Source organism: Pseudonaja textilis, chromosome Z (genome assembly GCF_049901715.1).
Source record: "Pseudonaja textilis isolate UNSWEBS1 chromosome Z, rPseTex1.2, whole genome shotgun sequence".
In the NCBI taxonomy this organism is placed as follows: domain Eukaryota; kingdom Metazoa; phylum Chordata; class Lepidosauria; order Squamata; family Elapidae; genus Pseudonaja; species Pseudonaja textilis.
The window spans coordinates 128895519-128914883 of NC_142008.1; the positions used below are offsets into that span (position 1 = coordinate 128895519).

A 19365-nucleotide genomic window follows, 5' to 3' on the forward strand; every position below is an offset into this window, starting at 1 on the left:
ATAGAAGATATGATACAAAGAGAAAGGTCAAATTAATTTAAAGATCTGCAGGCTATGCTACAATCAATGCAGGAAGCTATGACCAGGAACCACAATGAAATGAAGGAAGCGATAGGAGAGGTAAGAAACAACACAGGAAAACTCAAAGAAAAAATGCAAAAGATGGACCAAAAATTTGAAAGTTTTCAACAACAGATTACCAAAAATGAACAGAAATTACAGAAGAGAGAAGAGAGAATGGACAAAGAAGAAAAAAGAGTAGATGAAATAAAAGATAAATTAATCCAGACAAATAAGGAATTAGAAACCACAGTAATTTTGGAATCTGATAAAGCAGCACACTGCTTGCGATTCCAGAACATGAAAGAAGGGAGAAGATTTACCAGATACCATGGTAGAATAGCAAAGGCACTAGGATCAGAGAAGGAAGAGATATTGACAGAAATAGATGAGTTGTACAGAATTCATACAAACTATGCGAGGAGGCATAATCTTCCAAAGGAGGTGCATGCACATTAGATTTGTGAAGAAATCTATTTGAGACAAAGTGCTTCATAGGACAAGAGATGAACCAATAGAGTACAATGGGTAGCAACTGGTAGTTCTCAAACAGATTCCAAGAAGAGTCAGAGAGTTGCAGAGGCCATATCAATTTTTAACATCATTGTTGACCAAATATAACATCAATTTTAGATGGCTGACTCCTGAAGGTATTCTAGTCTCATGGCAAGAAAAGAGATATAGAGTGGATACACTGGACAAAGCGGAGGAATTTTATAATCAACACATCAGCAACGAAGAGTAAGCAGAAGAGAGGGAAGTAATAAAAGAAAGGGACCAAGGAATACTTGCTATGGAAGAAAAGGAATTACACTAAAGGAGAGGGAAAAAGAGAAAGAAGAAAGACCAGAGAGCAATGAGAAAAGATTCAAGGATCTGAGAGAGCTTAGAACAACAAGGAGTATAAGACGTAGATATAGGTGGAGAAATGCAAGAGAGTTTAAGATCCTATCACTTAATCTTAATGGACTGAATTCCTCCTTGAAAAGGAAGAAAACTCAAACTACAAAGATTGAATTTAGATATCATAGTACTACAAGAAGTTCATATAAAAGAACAACATAAACAATTACTGGAATACCCCAAATCGGGGAAATTATTTGTATCATTATAACAACAAAGGAAGAGAGGGGTAGTGCTATTATATACCAAGGAAACAATTAAGGCTAAGCAAGTTTGAGGAGGGAAGGATTCTGATTGTGGAAATAATACTAAATGGAAATGGGTTTTATTAGTCAAAAATTATGCACCAAATAGGGTACAAGAATAATTCTACAAAAAATTACTTAACATTATTTGTGACATAGAATGTGATAATCTTTGCATTTTATGAGATTTTAATGCAATAATAGGTAAAAAAAATAATTACAAAAGTAACAAAATAAGGAAAGGAACTAGAAGAATACTACCTAGAACCTTTTTCAAAATGGTAGAAGAGTTAAATATACAGGATACATGGAGAGAGAAGAACCAGGGGAGGAATCAATATACATACTATTCTAACAGACACCAATCCTGATCTAGAATTGACATGGTATGGATGTCAATGGAACTAAACTCTGAAATAAACGAAGTAGAACTAGATACAAACCTCTGGGCAGATCATAACCCAATGAGAATTAGTTGGAAAGGACAAAAGAAGAGTATAAGATTGACTCTAAACTGATTGATCCTAAAAGGACAAAAATTTATACAGATGGTGGAAAAATAAGTGGGATTCTTTTTTAAAGAAAGCAAGAAAGAAGACACATCCTTACCAAATCTATTGGATACAGTGAAAGCATATATGAGGGGAGTTGCCATATTCTATATGGAAAAGGAAAACAAAAGGAAGAAGCAATGACAGAAAGATTTAGAAGAAGAATACAGAACACTCGAAGCAGAGTTACAAAAGGAACCACAAAAAGGAAACCTAAAACAGCAAATGGATTTAACCAAACAAAAATTGAACATCCTCGAAAAAGAAGATCTGGCACAACACATAAGGGAAATGAACCAAGACTTTTTTGAGAACGCAAACAAGCCAGGGAGGTGGTTAGCTTATAAACTGAAGAAACAGAAAGAGAAAAAATGGATAAATAAATTGCAAGATGAAAATGGAAATATACGTTATCAAAGCGAGGGGCAAAAGTACATAATTCAGGATTTTAACAAGAAACCATATAACGACAATGAATGCTATACAGAAGAAAAGGCACTACAATGCTTAGGAAAAGATTATTTATCTAAAGTCCCAGAAGAAATAAAGCTATGATAAATGAACACATAAAAATGCCAGAAATAATAGAGGCAATTAAAAAACAAAAAAATTACCAAACCGATGGGTTACTGACAGAAATATATAAAGAATTGCAAGATACTCTAGGCCAAACATTATTAGCGGTATACAATGCAGTCCTAATGTAAGCGAAGATACCAGCATCATGGATGAAAGCTAACATCACATTGATCCTGAAAGAAGAGGCTGATAGAACATTAATTAAAAAATATAGGCCCATTTCCCTACTGAATACTGATTATAAAATATTCACATCAATAATACCTGAACAATTGAAAAGTTTCCTGAATGAGTTTATATACATTGACCAAAATGGTTTCTTGCCCAAAAGACAGATAAAAAACAACATGAGAACAATATTAGACATACTGGAATATTATGAAATACAAAATGCTCAAAAGCCGTTTGATAATGTGAAATGGAAATTTATGTTACAACAATTAAGATACATGGATTTTGGCGATAAATTTATAAATATGTTTACAGCAATATACTTGAAACAGGGGGCCAAAGTAATAGTGAATGGCAAGGTGACACAAAATTTTGCAATACAGAAAGGTACAAAGCAAGGCTGTCCATTATCTCCGTTACTGTTTATTCTAACATTGGAAGTACTAATGAGGATCATTCGGAAAGATGAGCAAATTAAAGGACTGAAAATTAAAAGAGAAGAATACAAATTACAAGCCTTTGCAGATGACCTAGTTTTTGTTTTAGAAGAACATTGCAATCAGGCCAAAGACATGGAGGAATTGGAGGAATATGGAGAAGTAGGCAGACAAAAAATAAATAAGGAAGAAACCAAAATGATAACCAAGAATATGACAAACAGAAGGATGAATTGTCAAAAGGAATACACATTCATATAGTGAGGAAAGTGAAGTATCTAGGAATCTATTTAACTGCAAGGTGTATAACAAAGAGGATAATTACATGAAACTAACAAATCAAATAAAGGTGGATCTGGAGAGATGGAAGAATTTGCAACTCTCCTTAATGGGCAGAATAGCTGCAATAAAAATAAACATTCTGCCAAAGATCCTTTTTTTAATTTCAAAATATACCTATAAAATTAGAAAAATATTTTGAGAATTTGAATAAAATAATGTCAAAATTTATATGGCGAGAAAAGAAACTGAGAATTAAATTGAAACTATTGCAAGAATCAAAAGAAAAAGGAGGGTTTGTATTATCAAGTTGCAACACTTACATGAGTAAAAGAGTGGATAACCCTAAGGAATAGGAAATTACTAACGGTGGAGGACCACAATATTCAATTAGGGTGGCATGCATTCCTTTGGTATGGAAGAAACACGGCAGATTAGTATTTCCAAAGGCACTACATAAGACATGCTATATTGGAATAAAATGAAATAAAATCAAACAACAAAACTATATGAAAATACCAGTCTGGCTTTCCACTCTGGAAGCGCTGGTACATCCAAATCTTATAAATATGGGGGGGAAATTGTCTCATACAAGGACATATTAAACGAAAAAGGTAAATTGAAAACTAGACTAGAATTAAAAGAACAAGGGATGAAATTGGAGTGGTGGTCATACCTACAAATACAATCATGCTATGAGAACGATGTGAAAGTATGGGGTATCAATAGAGAATTGATGATACTAGACAAATTATTAGTGGGGATGGATGATAAATTGATAAAAGTAACTTATAAATATCTACTAGACTATAAAATGGAGGAAGAACAAGTTAAGGAGACAATGGTGGTATGGGCCAAAAACTTTGGATACAACATTGAACTGGATAGTTGGCAAAAACTTTGGGAAAGAAACAGGAAATTAACATTGGCCACATCATACAAAGAGAATTTGTATAAAATGTTTGGCATCTTCCCGCAGCAAGATTGACTAAAATGTTTAGCAATACATCCCCGAAATGTTGGAAATGCAAACAACTACCAGGCACATATTACCACATGTGGTGGACTTGCAAAAAAGCAAGGGAATTTTGGTGATAGATCCAGATGTGGTTAGAAAAAATGGTTGGATATTTAGAATTCAAACCAGAACTATTTTACTAGGAATTACAACAGAGGGCTATAATAAAGGGTCAATATATCTAATATTACACCATTCTGACAGCAGCGAGAATGGTATATGCCCAGCAATGGAAAAGTGAAAATACATCGTCAGAAAGGGAGATAATAAAGAAAATATTGGTTTGCTCAAAATTGGATAGACTTAATGTTAGAACTAAAAAACAAAGGGGAGACAGAATATTGCGACATATGGAACAGATTTTACCAATGGTTGGAATTGAGAGGTGGGAGTTGGAACATGAAATAATTAGGCTTAGTAGACCCGGAATATGACACTATATATGTACCAAAATGAGTATATTGGTCAAAAACAACTGTACAAAACTAGCCATGTATAAATAGTACATATGTTATTTGTCTTTTATTTTAGTGTGTAAGGTGGAAAAAACGCCAGGATGGTCACATTGTGTTCAATAGTTATATACGTAAATAATAAAAAATATATATTAAAAAGTTCAAGTGCTTGGCAACTGGCATGTATTTAAGACAGTAGCAGTATCCCAGGGTCCTGTGACCAACTTCTGGGACTTTTTGACAAGCAAAGTCAATGGAGAAATCAGATTCACTTAACAACCATGTTGCTAACTTAACAACTGTGGTGATTCATATAACAGCTGTGGCAAAAAAGGTTGTTAAATGGGGCAAAACTAACTTAACAGCTATCTTGCTTAGCCATGGAATTTTTTCATTTCAGTCGTATTCATACATCAAGGGCTATATGTAATCTAGCCCTAAATAATAAAATTACTAGAGGCCGATGGTCTCTAGTGGGAAATGTAAACACTCATTTTTTTATGTATGAAACTTAGTTTTACTGAATAGTATAAAACTAGCTAAACAATCCTTTTAAAATCAAATGGGTTGAAATCTGATTCATGTCATTGATCTATACACCCAGCTGAAGAACATTTTTCAGAGCTGTTCTGAGCAGTGCATAAGGCCACATTTTATAATTCCCAAGTTTCTGCCCTAGGGAAGATCTCATCCTAATATAAAAATTACTAGCTTAGACCTTAGTGTATTCTCCAGTATGCTTTTGGGAGAGCCCAGGGAAAGCAATGAGCTATCGGTCATCATTGTGGAAATGTAACAGTATTATTTTAAAAATGGATGAAATGCTATAAAAATACAAATGTTTTTTCTCTCTTCTCCTGAGATATATTTCAGGAAAATCTAAATACCAAAGAGCAGACCACAAGCATGCTGTTCTTCTGATTAAATTTCTTTTCAAACTTTAGTAAGTTTGAAAAACTTAAGTAAAGTGGTAGAGCAGCTAGATCAGATTTAAATCAGAACAGTCTTAAAAATTTAAGAATTCCAGTCATTCTTTTTTGGATGTGTGAAACAATTTTCCATGCCAGAGACAACATCAACAATAATTGGAAGCAACTGGGAAATTATCCCCGTTCAGTGGTACAGTCCACACTTTGCAAAAGATCCTAGGCTTAATTTCTGTCATCTCAAATAATCCTAGCTGAAACTGTAGCTTGACAATATACTTTGGACATTATAAAGTAATGATGGATGAGTTGAATAATTTTTGAATGTTGGCAATGCTAGTTTGAAATATTACTGATCAAATCATTTTTTAAATCCAATTGAGCAGAAAGAGCCCACTTTCAGGTCCTCAGAATTGCACTGGATTTCTGAAATAAAGTAATTCTCACCTTGTAAAGTACTATAATGCAGAGAATAAGCAAGCACAAGCCTCCAATGGCGCTGCCTATTATAATTGGGAGATAATCCATCATAATTATCACCTCTATTTCTGTGACCTGTAGGGCATATAAAAGAAAGGAGAAAAAAGAAAGAAAGGGAGGCATAAAGTCACAATCGTATCTTTACAGCCAGCGAGATCCTATAAATAAACAAACATTTAAAACTGGCATATGGCCATCTTTTCTCCATTGAAGTTTTATTAAGCAGTTGCTTTAAAAACAATAGCTAACAGATGAAGTCTCCTATCCTTCCTGTTTAGCTGAAGATTCTGATAATGCAAACTTTATTATCTCATAACATTTTCCCTTCTGTTCTCCTCAATTTATTATTATTAATATTTGACCTTTCAATTCACTCAGTAACTTTAAAAAAGTAGTTAAAAATCCCCCAGAACACCAATTCTGGAGGTGTGCTTGAACATACTCTGTAATAATGTCTGAAAATGAAGGAGATTTGGAGGATCTTGAATGTTTTATCCAATTGTTTGTGTTTTTTTATTGGTTCTAACAAAACCTACATGCCAATTAGATTTCGGATTGTATTTGAAGAGATGATATGGTTTATTCAATACAGGAGGTGAAATTAGTAGATTGCATCAAAGCTGGTTTGGTCAGTTGACCATATTATAATAAAGAATAAAATTAAATAAATTTAAAAGTGTTCTGCAACCTTTATGTGAACCTTCCGAATCAGGGTTCCCCAACCGTTTTGGCTTTGCAGACTGGCAGGGAGCGGGAGGGGAGAAGGTTCCATGTGTGTAGCGGACAAGCAATGCATGCAGCTCCATTTGCAAACGCAGTGGACACCTATGCCTGCCACTTTTGCAGCCCAATTCTAAAAGGCTCAAGGCCCATTAGTGGGCCGTGGGCCTGGTAGCTGGGGACCCCTGTTGTGAATAGCTCTGAGAACTTCCAGTCTAAAATACATGGATTGGCTGAAGGAATATTGTATCAGAAAAGATAATGATAGCATAAGATTTCAATATCATAAGAATATAGAAAATTCTTAGAGAAGGGGGGAAAGAAATAATTCCAGTCACAAACCCACCTGAACCTGAGCAAATTCATGACTGTAGATATTTTTGTATCTTCTGGTATCAAATTCAACCCACAAGGCTGTGCAAAGCTGGGTCTGAAGAGAGTGCTGACAAGATAAAAGGATAATGAAGTTTACATTGCATCAGGCAGCATAAATCACACAACGAATATGCTAGTTTTTATCAAAGCAAATCATTTGCTTTCAAACATGTGGGTGCAAGAACTAAATTCAAAGTCTTTGGGAGTTCACATATCCCGCACAAAAACGTTTGTGTTTGCTTGAGGTTTTTAATTAGATGGAAAGCCATGTTACTTTATGGTATCCCAAAATTGGAGGCTGGTAACACCTCATAAGTAAAATCTGCTAATCATAAAATATACGATTTTGTTATGAAGTAACTACAGTTACTTCATCAAATGCAATGTAGATGGAAAGGAGGAAACAGGATTATGTGAGGCAGATTACAGGTACTGTATGAATGAACAATTGTAACATGTTCAAAATCCATGAACACATCTGTGATTCTCAGAGGTAGTTAGAAAACTTGAATCTATATAACCATTTGATGTCCAGCAATTTATCACTCAGTTGTGCTGGCAGTTGTGTTCCTATAGTATGCTAAACAAAACCAAACAAATCATAACGAAATAACAGGTTATTTTAAAACCTGGATAATGTCATGACATAAGGATAGCTAAATTAGATATTTACTCCCATCACAGACTCTTTCCTAATACTTCATCTCAGTTTTTTGTAGGTCTGTATTTTCTTTCCTTTGCAATCCACACACTTCATGAATGTCCTTGCCTACTGAAATATTCAGACATCTATTAGATGAGGGAAACATACAATTTCCCATTCTCCAAGTTTCAGGTATAAGAAATGGGGTTAGAAACCATTATTAATTATGGAACTGTTTTTACCTCTGATTTGCTTTGTGTAGACATCATCCCAATAACATTGATCGTAGAGGAATTTATCTGTCCAAGATCACATTTGTAGATAAGATATTCATCAACTTCCCAGTGCTAGAAAGTAAACAGTGCATTTAAAGAAATGTTTCAGCTGCACCCATCATCTTTTTTAGGAATTGTTAGATTTCTTAAAATGGCAGTTTATTTTGATCAAATTAACATTCCCACACATAGCAGGCCTCCCGATATATTGCCTTTGAAAATAATCATATTGCAAAAGAAGACATGGTGGAAGGCCTTTTCTGGATCATAGCCCTGTCCCAGGCTGGTAAGAAGAAATTGTTTCTTACTATTTCTTCAAAAGATAAATCAGACAGTAGAGTACTTTCTGGTGTTCCTTCTTCCATTAAGATGGGAATAATTTCTTGGGGAGCTAGTTGTTTTAATGATCAAGCAATTCCATGATGAATCACACCATTTATATAAAATATTTAAGAAACTGGCTATGCCCCAAATGATCTACACAAATAAAAATAAGAAGATAACTGATGGATGATACAATTCCAGAAAGATTTCAGTACATTTCACTCTATTCATGTGTTCCTAGCATAAAATGCCCAGTTCATTCAAGAAATCCATTTGGATGGAAGAAGCTGAGGTGATTTAGTTAAATTCTCTGAAGTAGGTCTCTATATTCATAGGGAATCTTCCTAATTCAGCGCTTCATGTTCTTTATCTCGGAGGGACTAGAATAGTATCTTCTGTGTCCTTTAGAATAGTTTACTACTTTTGAGAGTGTTGTAAACATTCAGCTTTTTCTATCAAATGGATTTCTTGAATGAATGAGTCTTTGCTAGGAACAGAAGAAGAAATTAGTTCAAAATTAGATACACATTAATTCTTGAATAGCTGATCATTAAGCACAATTCAAAATGAAGTTGCTCATTCTTAGCCTTCCTTCCTTCCTTCCTTCCTTCCTTCCTTCCTTCCTTCCTTCCTTCCTTCCTTCCTTCCTTCCTTCCCTAACAACTTTGTTTATTTGTCTCTACCAACCTCTGTTATCCAAATATCTCCCCTAACCCCAAAATACTCACCTTACTGTCTCTAACCCAGTGTCTAACTTCCAGATTCCTATGAAGATTCCTAATTCCTATGAAGTGAATTTCCTTTCTTTCTTCAAAGTTCTGCCTGGAGCCTACCTCTTCCATCAAACCTTTAACCTACTACCTTAGTTTCCAAAGTTACCTAAAACAATGGGTAAGTATCAGCACACAAGAGTTATCAGTTCTTTCCTGAGAATCTTACGTCATCTAGATATGAAATAATAGCTGAGAGTTGTGTGAAAATTATTCTTAGATTTCCCAGATGTCTCTGAATATAAACTTGGTCCAGGAAAGGTTTTAATCCTAAAATTATGCTTGCAGTATTTTTCATGTGGACACATATAATCCACTCCTGACTGTCCTCCATCTCAGCATAATTTGGAGGGACAAATTCTGTCTTTGGGTTATTATTGTTAAAAGAAATTGAGTTGGCAATCAGTAAAGCCCATTCTACCCTCTCCTATTCCTAATATACTGGACTCAAGACTGTTTCAGTGAAATAAGTACAGGTAGCCCTCGACTTACGACCACAATTGACCCAAAGTTTCTGTTGTTAAGTGAGTTTCCCCCCATTTTATGACCTTACTTGCCATAGTTGATAAGTTATTAACCCAGTTGTTAAGTGCATCTGGTTTCCATATGAATTTTGATCATGTGATCATGGGGAATGCTGCAAAGGTCATAACTGTGAAAAACGGTCATAAGTCACTTTTTTCAGTGGCGTTGTAACTTTGGTCAATTAACAAACTGTTGTAAGTCGAAGACTACCAGTACCTGTTTTTCTTTGGTTTATCTGTGCTTCCTTTTCTCTTTCATCTCCCAGCTGTTTTTTATATAACATGAACTATCCAGTCCATCTTGCCCCTGTACAGCAGCATATTTTTAATTACTTAATAATATTACATCATATTTAGAGACAGAAGCTACCTTAATTAACATGGGATAATTCCTTGTGGTCTTGTTATGATCATCAGGCTGGCAATTCACATTAGGATCCTGAAAAAAACCCAACTATTCCAGGTTATTGTCATGCAAAACGTATAACATCAAATAGATGGCTGAAATGGGCAGTGTTATTGCTGTGACTTAAAGCAGCAAGACGCTCCAGAGGCTGCTGCATCAAAATCTTTAACTTATTTTAGATTTCCTAGACAGCAGGCCTTCAGAAAATTACTGAAAGATTTTTAAAAAGTTTGTAAACTACAAAGTGAAACTAAGATCCCCCCCCCATCAATGTTTCTCCAACTTGAAGGTGGGTGGGCTTTTACTCCCAAAATTCGCCAGCCAGAAACACTATTCTACATTAATCCACCCTAAGAATATTTTTCATTCTTGAGTAAACAGGAAATGATAGCCTCAGATTATCTGTCATGATTATCGAGTAAACATTAAAGACATTAATTAAGGACATAATTAGGTCGGAACATAGTATGAGACTGGAGGTTATACAGAAACCATTGCAGTGATCTGAAAAGGAGGTTCAAAATATTGGCTACTTGTCTGTGGTACGAGCAGACAAAGTAAATTGTAAACTTTTTAATATGAAAAGGTATGCCTGAATTGATTATGTCAAATATGCTGTGCTATCCACCCTGCCTTTGTAAACTTGGACATTATTTTTTCCTCCTGCAATTCCTAACACACTTGTATTTTTAAAAAATGACATTAACGCTCTTTGCCTTAGGCAAAATCATTTAAAGATAAGGATATCTCGGGGAAGATTCACAGTATTCTTTTAAAAATTTAAATGTGTCTGGTAATTGTAAAGTGTGTATATGTCTGTGAAAATCTGTAAGATGTGGGTATCACATCACAGTCCAAGCCTCACCTCTTTTATAAGTGCACCATAGGTTTGGATCATACTGCTGCACCTGCCAAATTGCAAGTTTTGATCATATATCCAATAGATCATTTTGATGGAACCAACTGGATTGTTTAAATAAAACAGAGCCTCGGGGGCTTAGATCTGAGCACAGAATAACAGTTCAAGTAGGTTTCCATTAAGTAAGCTGACTTACCGCAGTTAGGACTTTATCAATCTTCCATATCAGTCCAGCAGGAACTTTAATTGGCACTTTGACATATACCAATATTGTCGGTGGTGGGAACGGCCCCAGGGCCCAGTTAGTTACCTGGAAGTGAAGGAAGGTGAAGGGCAAAGTAACAACAATGATACATTGGAAAATCTGCAAGAAATACTGTTTGCCTGCAAGCAAAAACTGATGGGATCACCAAATACAAAGTAATCGCAAATGAAGAAGCCAAAGTGCTCTGGAACTTTAGAATTCAAACAGACGAGCATCTGCCACACCACACTTAGCAATTGTCATTAATAAAGACAAAAAAGTCTGGATAGTGGACATTACAATACCTGGAGACAGCAGAAGAGAAGACAAAGAACAAGAGAAAATCATCACATACAAAGACCTGCAAATAAAAGTAGAATAACTGTGGCAAAAGAAAGCAAAGATAGTACCAATAGTAAGAGATGCCTTGGATGCAATCCCAAAACATCTGGGGCATCCCTTGAACACCATTGTCATTTAAAACATAACCATTGGTCAATTGTGAAAGGCAACTTTGCTTGGAACAGCTTACATCCTGTGACAAGACCTTTTAACACCATCCAACTACAACATCTGCCTAACCCAAGTATTTGGGAAAGATTTAATAGATGGACAAAAATCCAAACCAAGTCCAAACATCTGGCTGACTGTGCAACCAATCATTATAACGTTGGTAATGTTTAATGCAGTAAGCCACCCAGAGTCACCTTTGTGTGACTTGGACAGCCATGTAAATTTCTTTAATAAATGAAAATACATAAAAATGAGCCTTTGGGCCACTTTCTCCCAAGTCCACTGGAACATGAAAAACATTACACAGTTCTTATTTTGGGAGAAATCTTGCAAGTGCTAACTCACTTGGTAGGAGTGTGTCACGGTCTTGTTTTCTTGCAGTTTAGAACTGAAGTCAACGTATTGGATAGACGTTCCCAACCTGAACGAGACAAAAGCAGGAATGGATGAGCAAGCAAGAAAGGAAGAAGATGAGAAAGGCAAACCCACTCCAAATTTATGTCACAACAAGAGATCTTATTATTACTAGAACCCCCTTGAATTTACTGTCTCCAAGAGAAGTTAACTGTCCATTATACTAACTGAAAGGGGAAAAATAATTCTGCAGTACTTGCACACAGAAGGCCATAAACCGGTAAAAGACATTATGCAACCATTCAGTCTTTTTAAGTGGCAGGGTTGCAGCTCAAAGCTGACAAGGTGTGGACTCTGCCAAATAATCTATGACCCCCCACAGCAAATTGCACAATAAAACCTCATTTAGAAGTCCAATCTTGGAACCAAGCAAAGTAACCCTAGAGTATATTCTGCATTTGTGATGAAGCCACAATAAGCAGCTGTTGGAAGCCCAGGAAATGTCATATCTTCTGAGAAATAAGTGTGGAAGTTTTTGCAGGAATTTCAGACACCAGTATTTGTCAAGTTACAAGATCCGAGTGTGACTGACCCACAGTCACCAGATTCAGTGGCGGGATTCAAATTTTTTTACTACTTATTCTGTGGGAGTGGCGTGGTGGGTGTGGCTTGGCTTGGTGGGTGTGGCAGGGGAAGGATACTGCAAAATCCCCATTCCCACCCCACCCCACTAACCTGCTTTTCAGCTCCGTTCTCCTGTGCAGGGCAACAAAAGGAGACCCAGCCGATCAGCTGGGACTCAGGAGGCAGAGAATAGATGGAGGTGGGGCTAGTCAAAGGTGGCATTTACCAATTCTCTGCACTACTCAAAATTTCTGCTACCGGTTTTCCAGAACTGGTCAGAACCTGCTGTATATCCCCTCTGACTCAATTGTTCTGGATGTTAGATTATTTCTGCTTAATTATGGAATGCACTACAGCGGTGTACAGGTCTGCTTTCATTTGCAGGAGGAAAATGGGGGGAAAGGCAACCAAGAGTCTTACCCCTTGACAATGATGTTGATGGGGTACTTCACAGGGATGCTATGAACAGCTCTGTTGTTTTGAAGAGTTTCATTCTCCTCATTCTCACTATAAGAGAGCAACACACAATATAACCTTAGAACTACTCGTTCCAGAGGTGATCCAGACTTCTGCATCCATAAGCAACAAAACAAGAACAAGCTCCCCCATGCCTGAAAAGTTTTCGATCAGTTGTGTGCTTCCTGCTCTAACATATGCCAGTGAAACATGGACACTAACTTCACAGTCAATACAAAAGCTACGAGTGGCACAAAGAGCCATGGAAAGATACACGTTCGGCATTATAAGACAAGATAGAGAGACACGCACATGGATTTGAAAACAAAAGTATACAATATTGTCAAGAGAGTAAAAGAACTGCAATGGAAATGGGCCGGTCACTTAGCAAGAAGAACTGATGGCAGGTGGACCAAGGCACTCATATAATGGATCCCACTTGATCAGAAACCCATGAAAGAGATCTAAAACAAGATTATGTCAGCAAGAATCATGGGCCCAATTGGCGAAAGAAAGCTCAGGACCATATGGGTTGGAATGCAAAAGAAGCCTTCATCCAGCAGGGGATAGACAATGGCTAGAATGAAAGCAACGTTTTGTTGTAGCCAACATGCAGACAATTTTTCTCCAACATCTGATACAGATAGTTGGTTCTTGCTTAATGACCATTTGAAGTTATAACGGATTTCCCCCAAAAAAGGTACTTAAAGATCCCGAGTTCTGAGGGCTGCACAGGCAGTTGCAGCATTCTGCAATCACATGACCATGATTTATGACATTTTGGCTGGTTTCCAGCCTTTTTGGTGGGTTCCCGTGGAAAAAAGCATGCATAAAATAGATTCACATAACGACTGAGGTGTTCCCTTAATGACCAACATGTTCAATTAACAGCAGCCACAAAAAAAGTTGTAAAATTGGATCCTGTCGTGTGAGTGCCTTGCACGACCACCACGACTTATAACAGTAATTCAGGACTCCATTATGGTATAAGTTGAGGACTGTAGTACATTATAGTAATGTACTGTACTATATACCTGTACTACTACTATTATAATAACTAGAATCTGTACATTGATGGCTTCTATTCTGGTTTTCTCTGCAGCTGCAATTGAATCTTTTCTTCAATCCCCTTTCCTCTTTTTCTTTTAAGACCTTTACATTTTCGGATCCCCCCAATTTTGTTAATTTTTCATCTTTCCTCTCCCTTCTCATCCTAACTGGAGGATTTAAAATTAAGACAGCTCATTTTACTTTCTAGGTTGGCACCTAACATAGTAAGGCTGCAAGAGATAAAAACAGAATGGTTCAGTAAAATAAGTAATTGAAGTTTACCTGGTGACATAAGCCGTCATCTCCAAGGTTTCTTTCCAGGCAACATTGCTGAGCACACCAAACTGAAGCTGAATCAAAGCCTAAGAGAGAGCAGGCCAGCACTGAGACAGTTCACAACGTCTGCCAAGCATTTTACTGTATTTTTCATTCTATGTTTTTCGCTGAGGGAGCCAGGATTGTCTGAAGACAATTTCCATGGTCATATGGCCATCATGGCTATACACCAAAGGTACATGGAACACTATTACCTTCCCACCAAAATGGTACCTATTTATCTACTTGCATTTGCATGCTTTCACACTGCTTGGTAGGCAGGAGCTGGGGCAAGAACGGGAGCTCACTCTGTTGTGCAGGGTTAGGGTCTCAAACCTGAGCCATCAGCTCTCTAGCTGACAAGCTCAGCATCTTTAACTGCTGAGACATTGCACAATGTGTATGTATGTGTGTGTGTATATTTTAAAAAAATAACATTTTCTGTTCTTTCTACCCGATCCTCTATATTCACAATCAAGATGCCTAAATTAGAGACATTGGCGGGACTCACCCAACAGTTGCCAAATGTAAATGTGATCGGGCTGTTGTTGCTTGATATAAGGTTTGGCGAACATAACTGCTTTGGTTTGAAAACTCCTGTTTTTAATTTAGCACAATATATGAGGCAGGCATTGTAGATGGTTCAGAAAACTGTAGCCAATAAGCAAACAGTGGCTTCCTGTAAAGTGCGAACTAGCACATAATTTATTTCAGGATACCAGTTTTGCTACAGGCCTCATCTTTAAGCAGCTTCTGCTTCCAAAAATTAGGAAAAAGTCATAATCTCTAGTTTATAGGATGCTATTAGACAAAAAAAGAATAATAATGCAAGATGGTCAATTGCTTCATATTGCTGTGATGAATTGCAACTGAACCAACTTGCAAATTGTAACTCATCCTTAGGAGCGCCTTAGGATCCTTGGTCCATGTATGGACTAACCCAATATAATGATATGTGGGAATGACCTTGCCTTGTTCCTTCAACTATAATGACTTTAGAGTGTAGTCTTTTCCCCGGACATAGCACAGGACTGGCAAGGTTTGCAAGCAACTATCCATAAAGTCTGCAAACTCAGCAAATGTGCTGAGTTTTTGGACTAGATGACCTCCAAGGTCCCTTCCAGCTCTGTTAATCTGTTAATCCAGTGTGTCCTGCAAACCCAGGAAATGAGGTTAGTTGATTAAACCATGGTTTAAGTACTGGTAAGCATTTCTTACAATACGGCCATCATCCTGCATATAAAATGGTGAAAGTCCACCACTACCATCCCCCTACCACCTCACTAGGGTGACCGTATACATACTTTTGTGCTATTCCTGTAGATGGGGTGACTGACATTGCAAGCGAGGCCTTGAAAGTCCTGACGACGAAGCATTGCATCACATTGCAGGATGACCACAGCATTGAACTGAGGAAGAAGAGAAGCGGTGGTGAGATTCAGTTTAATTGCTGTGACTTTTTCCTTTCTAACTCAAGACCGGTTATTCTGTGATGGGATGTGGTGATCAAGGGTCACGGGAAGGAAGGGCTCTTTTCCAGAGGGCAAAGAGATACCGTAGCAGAACTGGGAATGTCTGGTAGTCAGGAAGAGGGTGAAGGCGGAGCCTCCCTAGCAGTTCACAGAGTGTATCTTATACAGATAGTTGCTTTAGTCTGGCAAGATTCATGAACCAAAAATGACATGCGGAGTTACGGGTAATCCTTGACTTATGACCATGACTGAGCCCCCAACATTTCTGTTGCTAAGCAAGACAGTGGTTAAAAGAGTTTTGTCCCATGTTACACATTTTTCTTGACACAGCTGTTAAGTGAATCAACTCAGTTAAGTTAGCAACACAGTTGTTAAGTGAATCTGCCTTCCCCAATAACTTCGATTGTGAGAAGATCAGAAAAGATGATTACAGGATCCCGAGAGATTGCAACCGTCATAAACACGACTCAGTTGCCAAGCAGCTGAGTTTTGATCATGTGACCACGGGGATGCTGTATCGGTCGTAAGTGTGAAAAACAGTCATGTCATTTTTTTTTAAAGTATTGTTGTAACTTCAGTCACTAAACAAATTGTTATAAGTCAAGGACTACCTACACTTCTAAATAGTTCTTTATTGTTGTTTGCCTACAAAAGAAATCTTGAGACCGAATCTGTACAACTATAAATACACTCTGTGAATTGCTAGGGAGGGTCTGCTTTCACTCTCTTCTTGCCTACTAGGCACTCCCAGCTTTGCTGTCTCTTTGGCCTCTGGGAAAAAGTCCCTCCTTCCTGCAGCTCTGGACTACATTTATTTATTATATTTATATGCTGTCCATCTCCCTATCAAGCGATTCTAGGTGGTTTACAATGCCATAAAACTCTCTCACTCTTTCTCAGCTCAACTCACCTCACAGGATGGTGGTTGTGAGGAAAAAAGGAGGAAGAAGGTATGTTGGATATGGTCGCCGCCTTGAGTTATTTATAAAAATAACAGAGGCAGGTTACAAGTAAATAATAAAACAACAATATGAAAGAAATAAAAGGTTTAAAACATTAAAAATGTTGAGCCTTAAAAGTTAAAACATTAAAATTCTCAACAAGCTGAATTGAAAAAACCAATATGTAAATGAGATGCAGGTGGGATCTTATAATCTACTAACCATCCCCATACAAGGATGTCTCTCTCAGGCCCCAAAGCCAACTGGCATAGCCAGGTTATCAGGCCCTTTCAGAAGACCAAAATCAGGATGGGGGGGGTGGATCCCATCTCAAGGGGTATTTCAGAGGGAGGGAACCAGGGCAGAAAATTCTAACCCCTCCAGTTAGAATTCACTGGCTGCTGCACCTTCAGCCAGAGTGAGTGGAGTGGGCTAATGCAAGTTGGGGTGAGACCCATGCCATAGAGCAAGGGTCCCCAACCTTTCTGGATTGACGGTCTGGGACAGAAGCCATCTTTACGTGTACATGTGTGAACAAGGCCACGATTGCACGCACAATGCAAACAGGGCCATGAGCACCTACCCGTACCATGTTAGAGAGATGCTAGTGCCCACACGACACTGCAATGCAATCATAAGAGGGGGGTGCGCTCGCACCAACAATAGTACCCACGCGATGACGCGATGCTAGTGCGAGTGGGGGGAGTGTGTGCTCGTGGCGATGATAGCACCAACGCAATGCTGTGACACTAGCGTGAGTGGGATGCGGGGACACGTGTGTACTGGCCAGCCACTCAAGCGGCCCGGTGGCCAACAGCCCATGGCCCACAGGTTGGGGATCCCTGCCATAGAGAGTTTACACTCACCATATAGCCTAGACTTTTGGGCCATTAGAAACACTCCGTTTTCAAAAAGCTCAAACTCCTTTAGCTACCGTTCTTCAGACAGGTCAAGGGGAGATGAGGAAATATAGGCTATTCCAGCAGAGAGAATTACAGCACCTGGTGGGGTGGGGACACCTACTGCAAAGTCCCGCCTTCGAAAAGGTGGCATACGTACTTTCAGCACCGAATGTTTGCGGAAAGAAAGGCCTGGCAACAGGGGCACGTAGAGCATTGTAAAATAGGCATCTTCCCGCTGATTTACCAGTTCCAGATTCATTTCAAGTGGATGTTGAGGAGATACAATCAGTTCCTTGGACCTATTGAACAGGAGAAGAAATGGATTAGTGCTATTCCATTCCCAGTTTTGATAAATATACAGAAAACAGAATCAAATACAGAATAACAGAGTTGGAAGAGGCCTTAGAGATCTTCTAGTCCAACCCTGTACTTGAGCAGGAGACCTACACTGTTCTGAACAAATGGCTGTCCAATCTCTTCTTAAAAATATATTCCAAATATGGTTTTGCCGGTACAATGTAAAGCAGTACTAGGACTTCACATGATCTTGACACCATCCTTCTTTTGATGCATCCCTGAGGCCCGGCAATCTTGCTAGGGAGCCACAAGAATGCTTACCCAATGCATTTTCTCCCTGTAGCCGTTAGAACTGAAGAAACTGGGGTAGAAGAGAAGCTAGGAGTTTCTGAAAGATCATTTATTCAACTCCAGCAGCCTAAAATCTCAAGGATTCTTCGCTGTAGCCACATTTGCTATCTGTGGCTTCACCCAGCTTCATATTAAATTGCAATACCTTACAAAGCTAAATATAAGGATTATTAAAACAATTACATACAATCCCCATTTAACAATCACAATTGAGCCCAGAATTTTTGTTGTAAATTTTGGTGATCATTAAGTGCATCACCATGTGACTTGACTTTATTTTAATGACCTATTTTATGAAGTGAGTCTCTATGGTCATTAAGCAAATCATTTGATCAATAAGCAGATCCTTTCTCCCAAAGGGGTGTTTTTCGTACCAGAAACTAGAAAAAAAAACTCGCAAATTGCAATTTATGGGACCATGCAATGCTGCAACCAGTCGTAAATATGAACTTGCCTGCCAAGTGCTGAAATGTGATCACATGACTGCAAAGGATGCACCATAATGGGATCCATTGTAACTTTGAACAGCCAGAAAGCAACTGGTGGTTAAGTGAGGACTACTGGTATTTAAAACCAGACTACATGAATGTGGATTAGTATTGACGAAACTGAAGCCCTGCCATTCTTGGACAGCTTCTGATTTTTCTCATATTTTTTGAAGAAAAGTTCCTGACAGTATCAAGGAATTTATACTCACCCTGAAGAATGGAAAATAATTTTCAGGTCAGCTACACACACTTCATCTGTTCCACAGTTCTTGTCAAAAGGAATCTGTTGTATTTTATAAGATAGGAAATATTTACACATGTCTAGTCAGGGGCGGGATTAAAAAATCTGAGGAACTGG

The 19365-nt window shown here is 37.9% G+C and overlaps 1 protein-coding gene across 1 annotated transcript in view; it reads right to left on the reverse strand.

Moving 5' to 3' along the window:
- ITGAL (integrin subunit alpha L) overlaps positions 1-19365 on the reverse strand; it is a 72927-nt gene that overhangs the window by 2685 nt on the left and 50877 nt on the right. The window contains exons 19-29 of the mRNA XM_026711994.2: positions 19217-19290; positions 18029-18170; positions 15861-15965; positions 14524-14603; positions 13156-13242; positions 12103-12178; positions 11197-11310; positions 10106-10174; positions 8085-8189; positions 7171-7266; positions 6072-6179 (exon numbers count right to left, since the gene is read on the reverse strand). Coding sequence (XP_026567779.1) covers positions 6072-6179; positions 7171-7266; positions 8085-8189; positions 10106-10174; positions 11197-11310; positions 12103-12178; positions 13156-13242; positions 14524-14603; positions 15861-15965; positions 18029-18170; positions 19217-19290 — 1056 coding nt within the window. The remainder of the gene's footprint in view (positions 1-6071; positions 6180-7170; positions 7267-8084; positions 8190-10105; positions 10175-11196; positions 11311-12102; positions 12179-13155; positions 13243-14523; positions 14604-15860; positions 15966-18028; positions 18171-19216; positions 19291-19365) is intronic.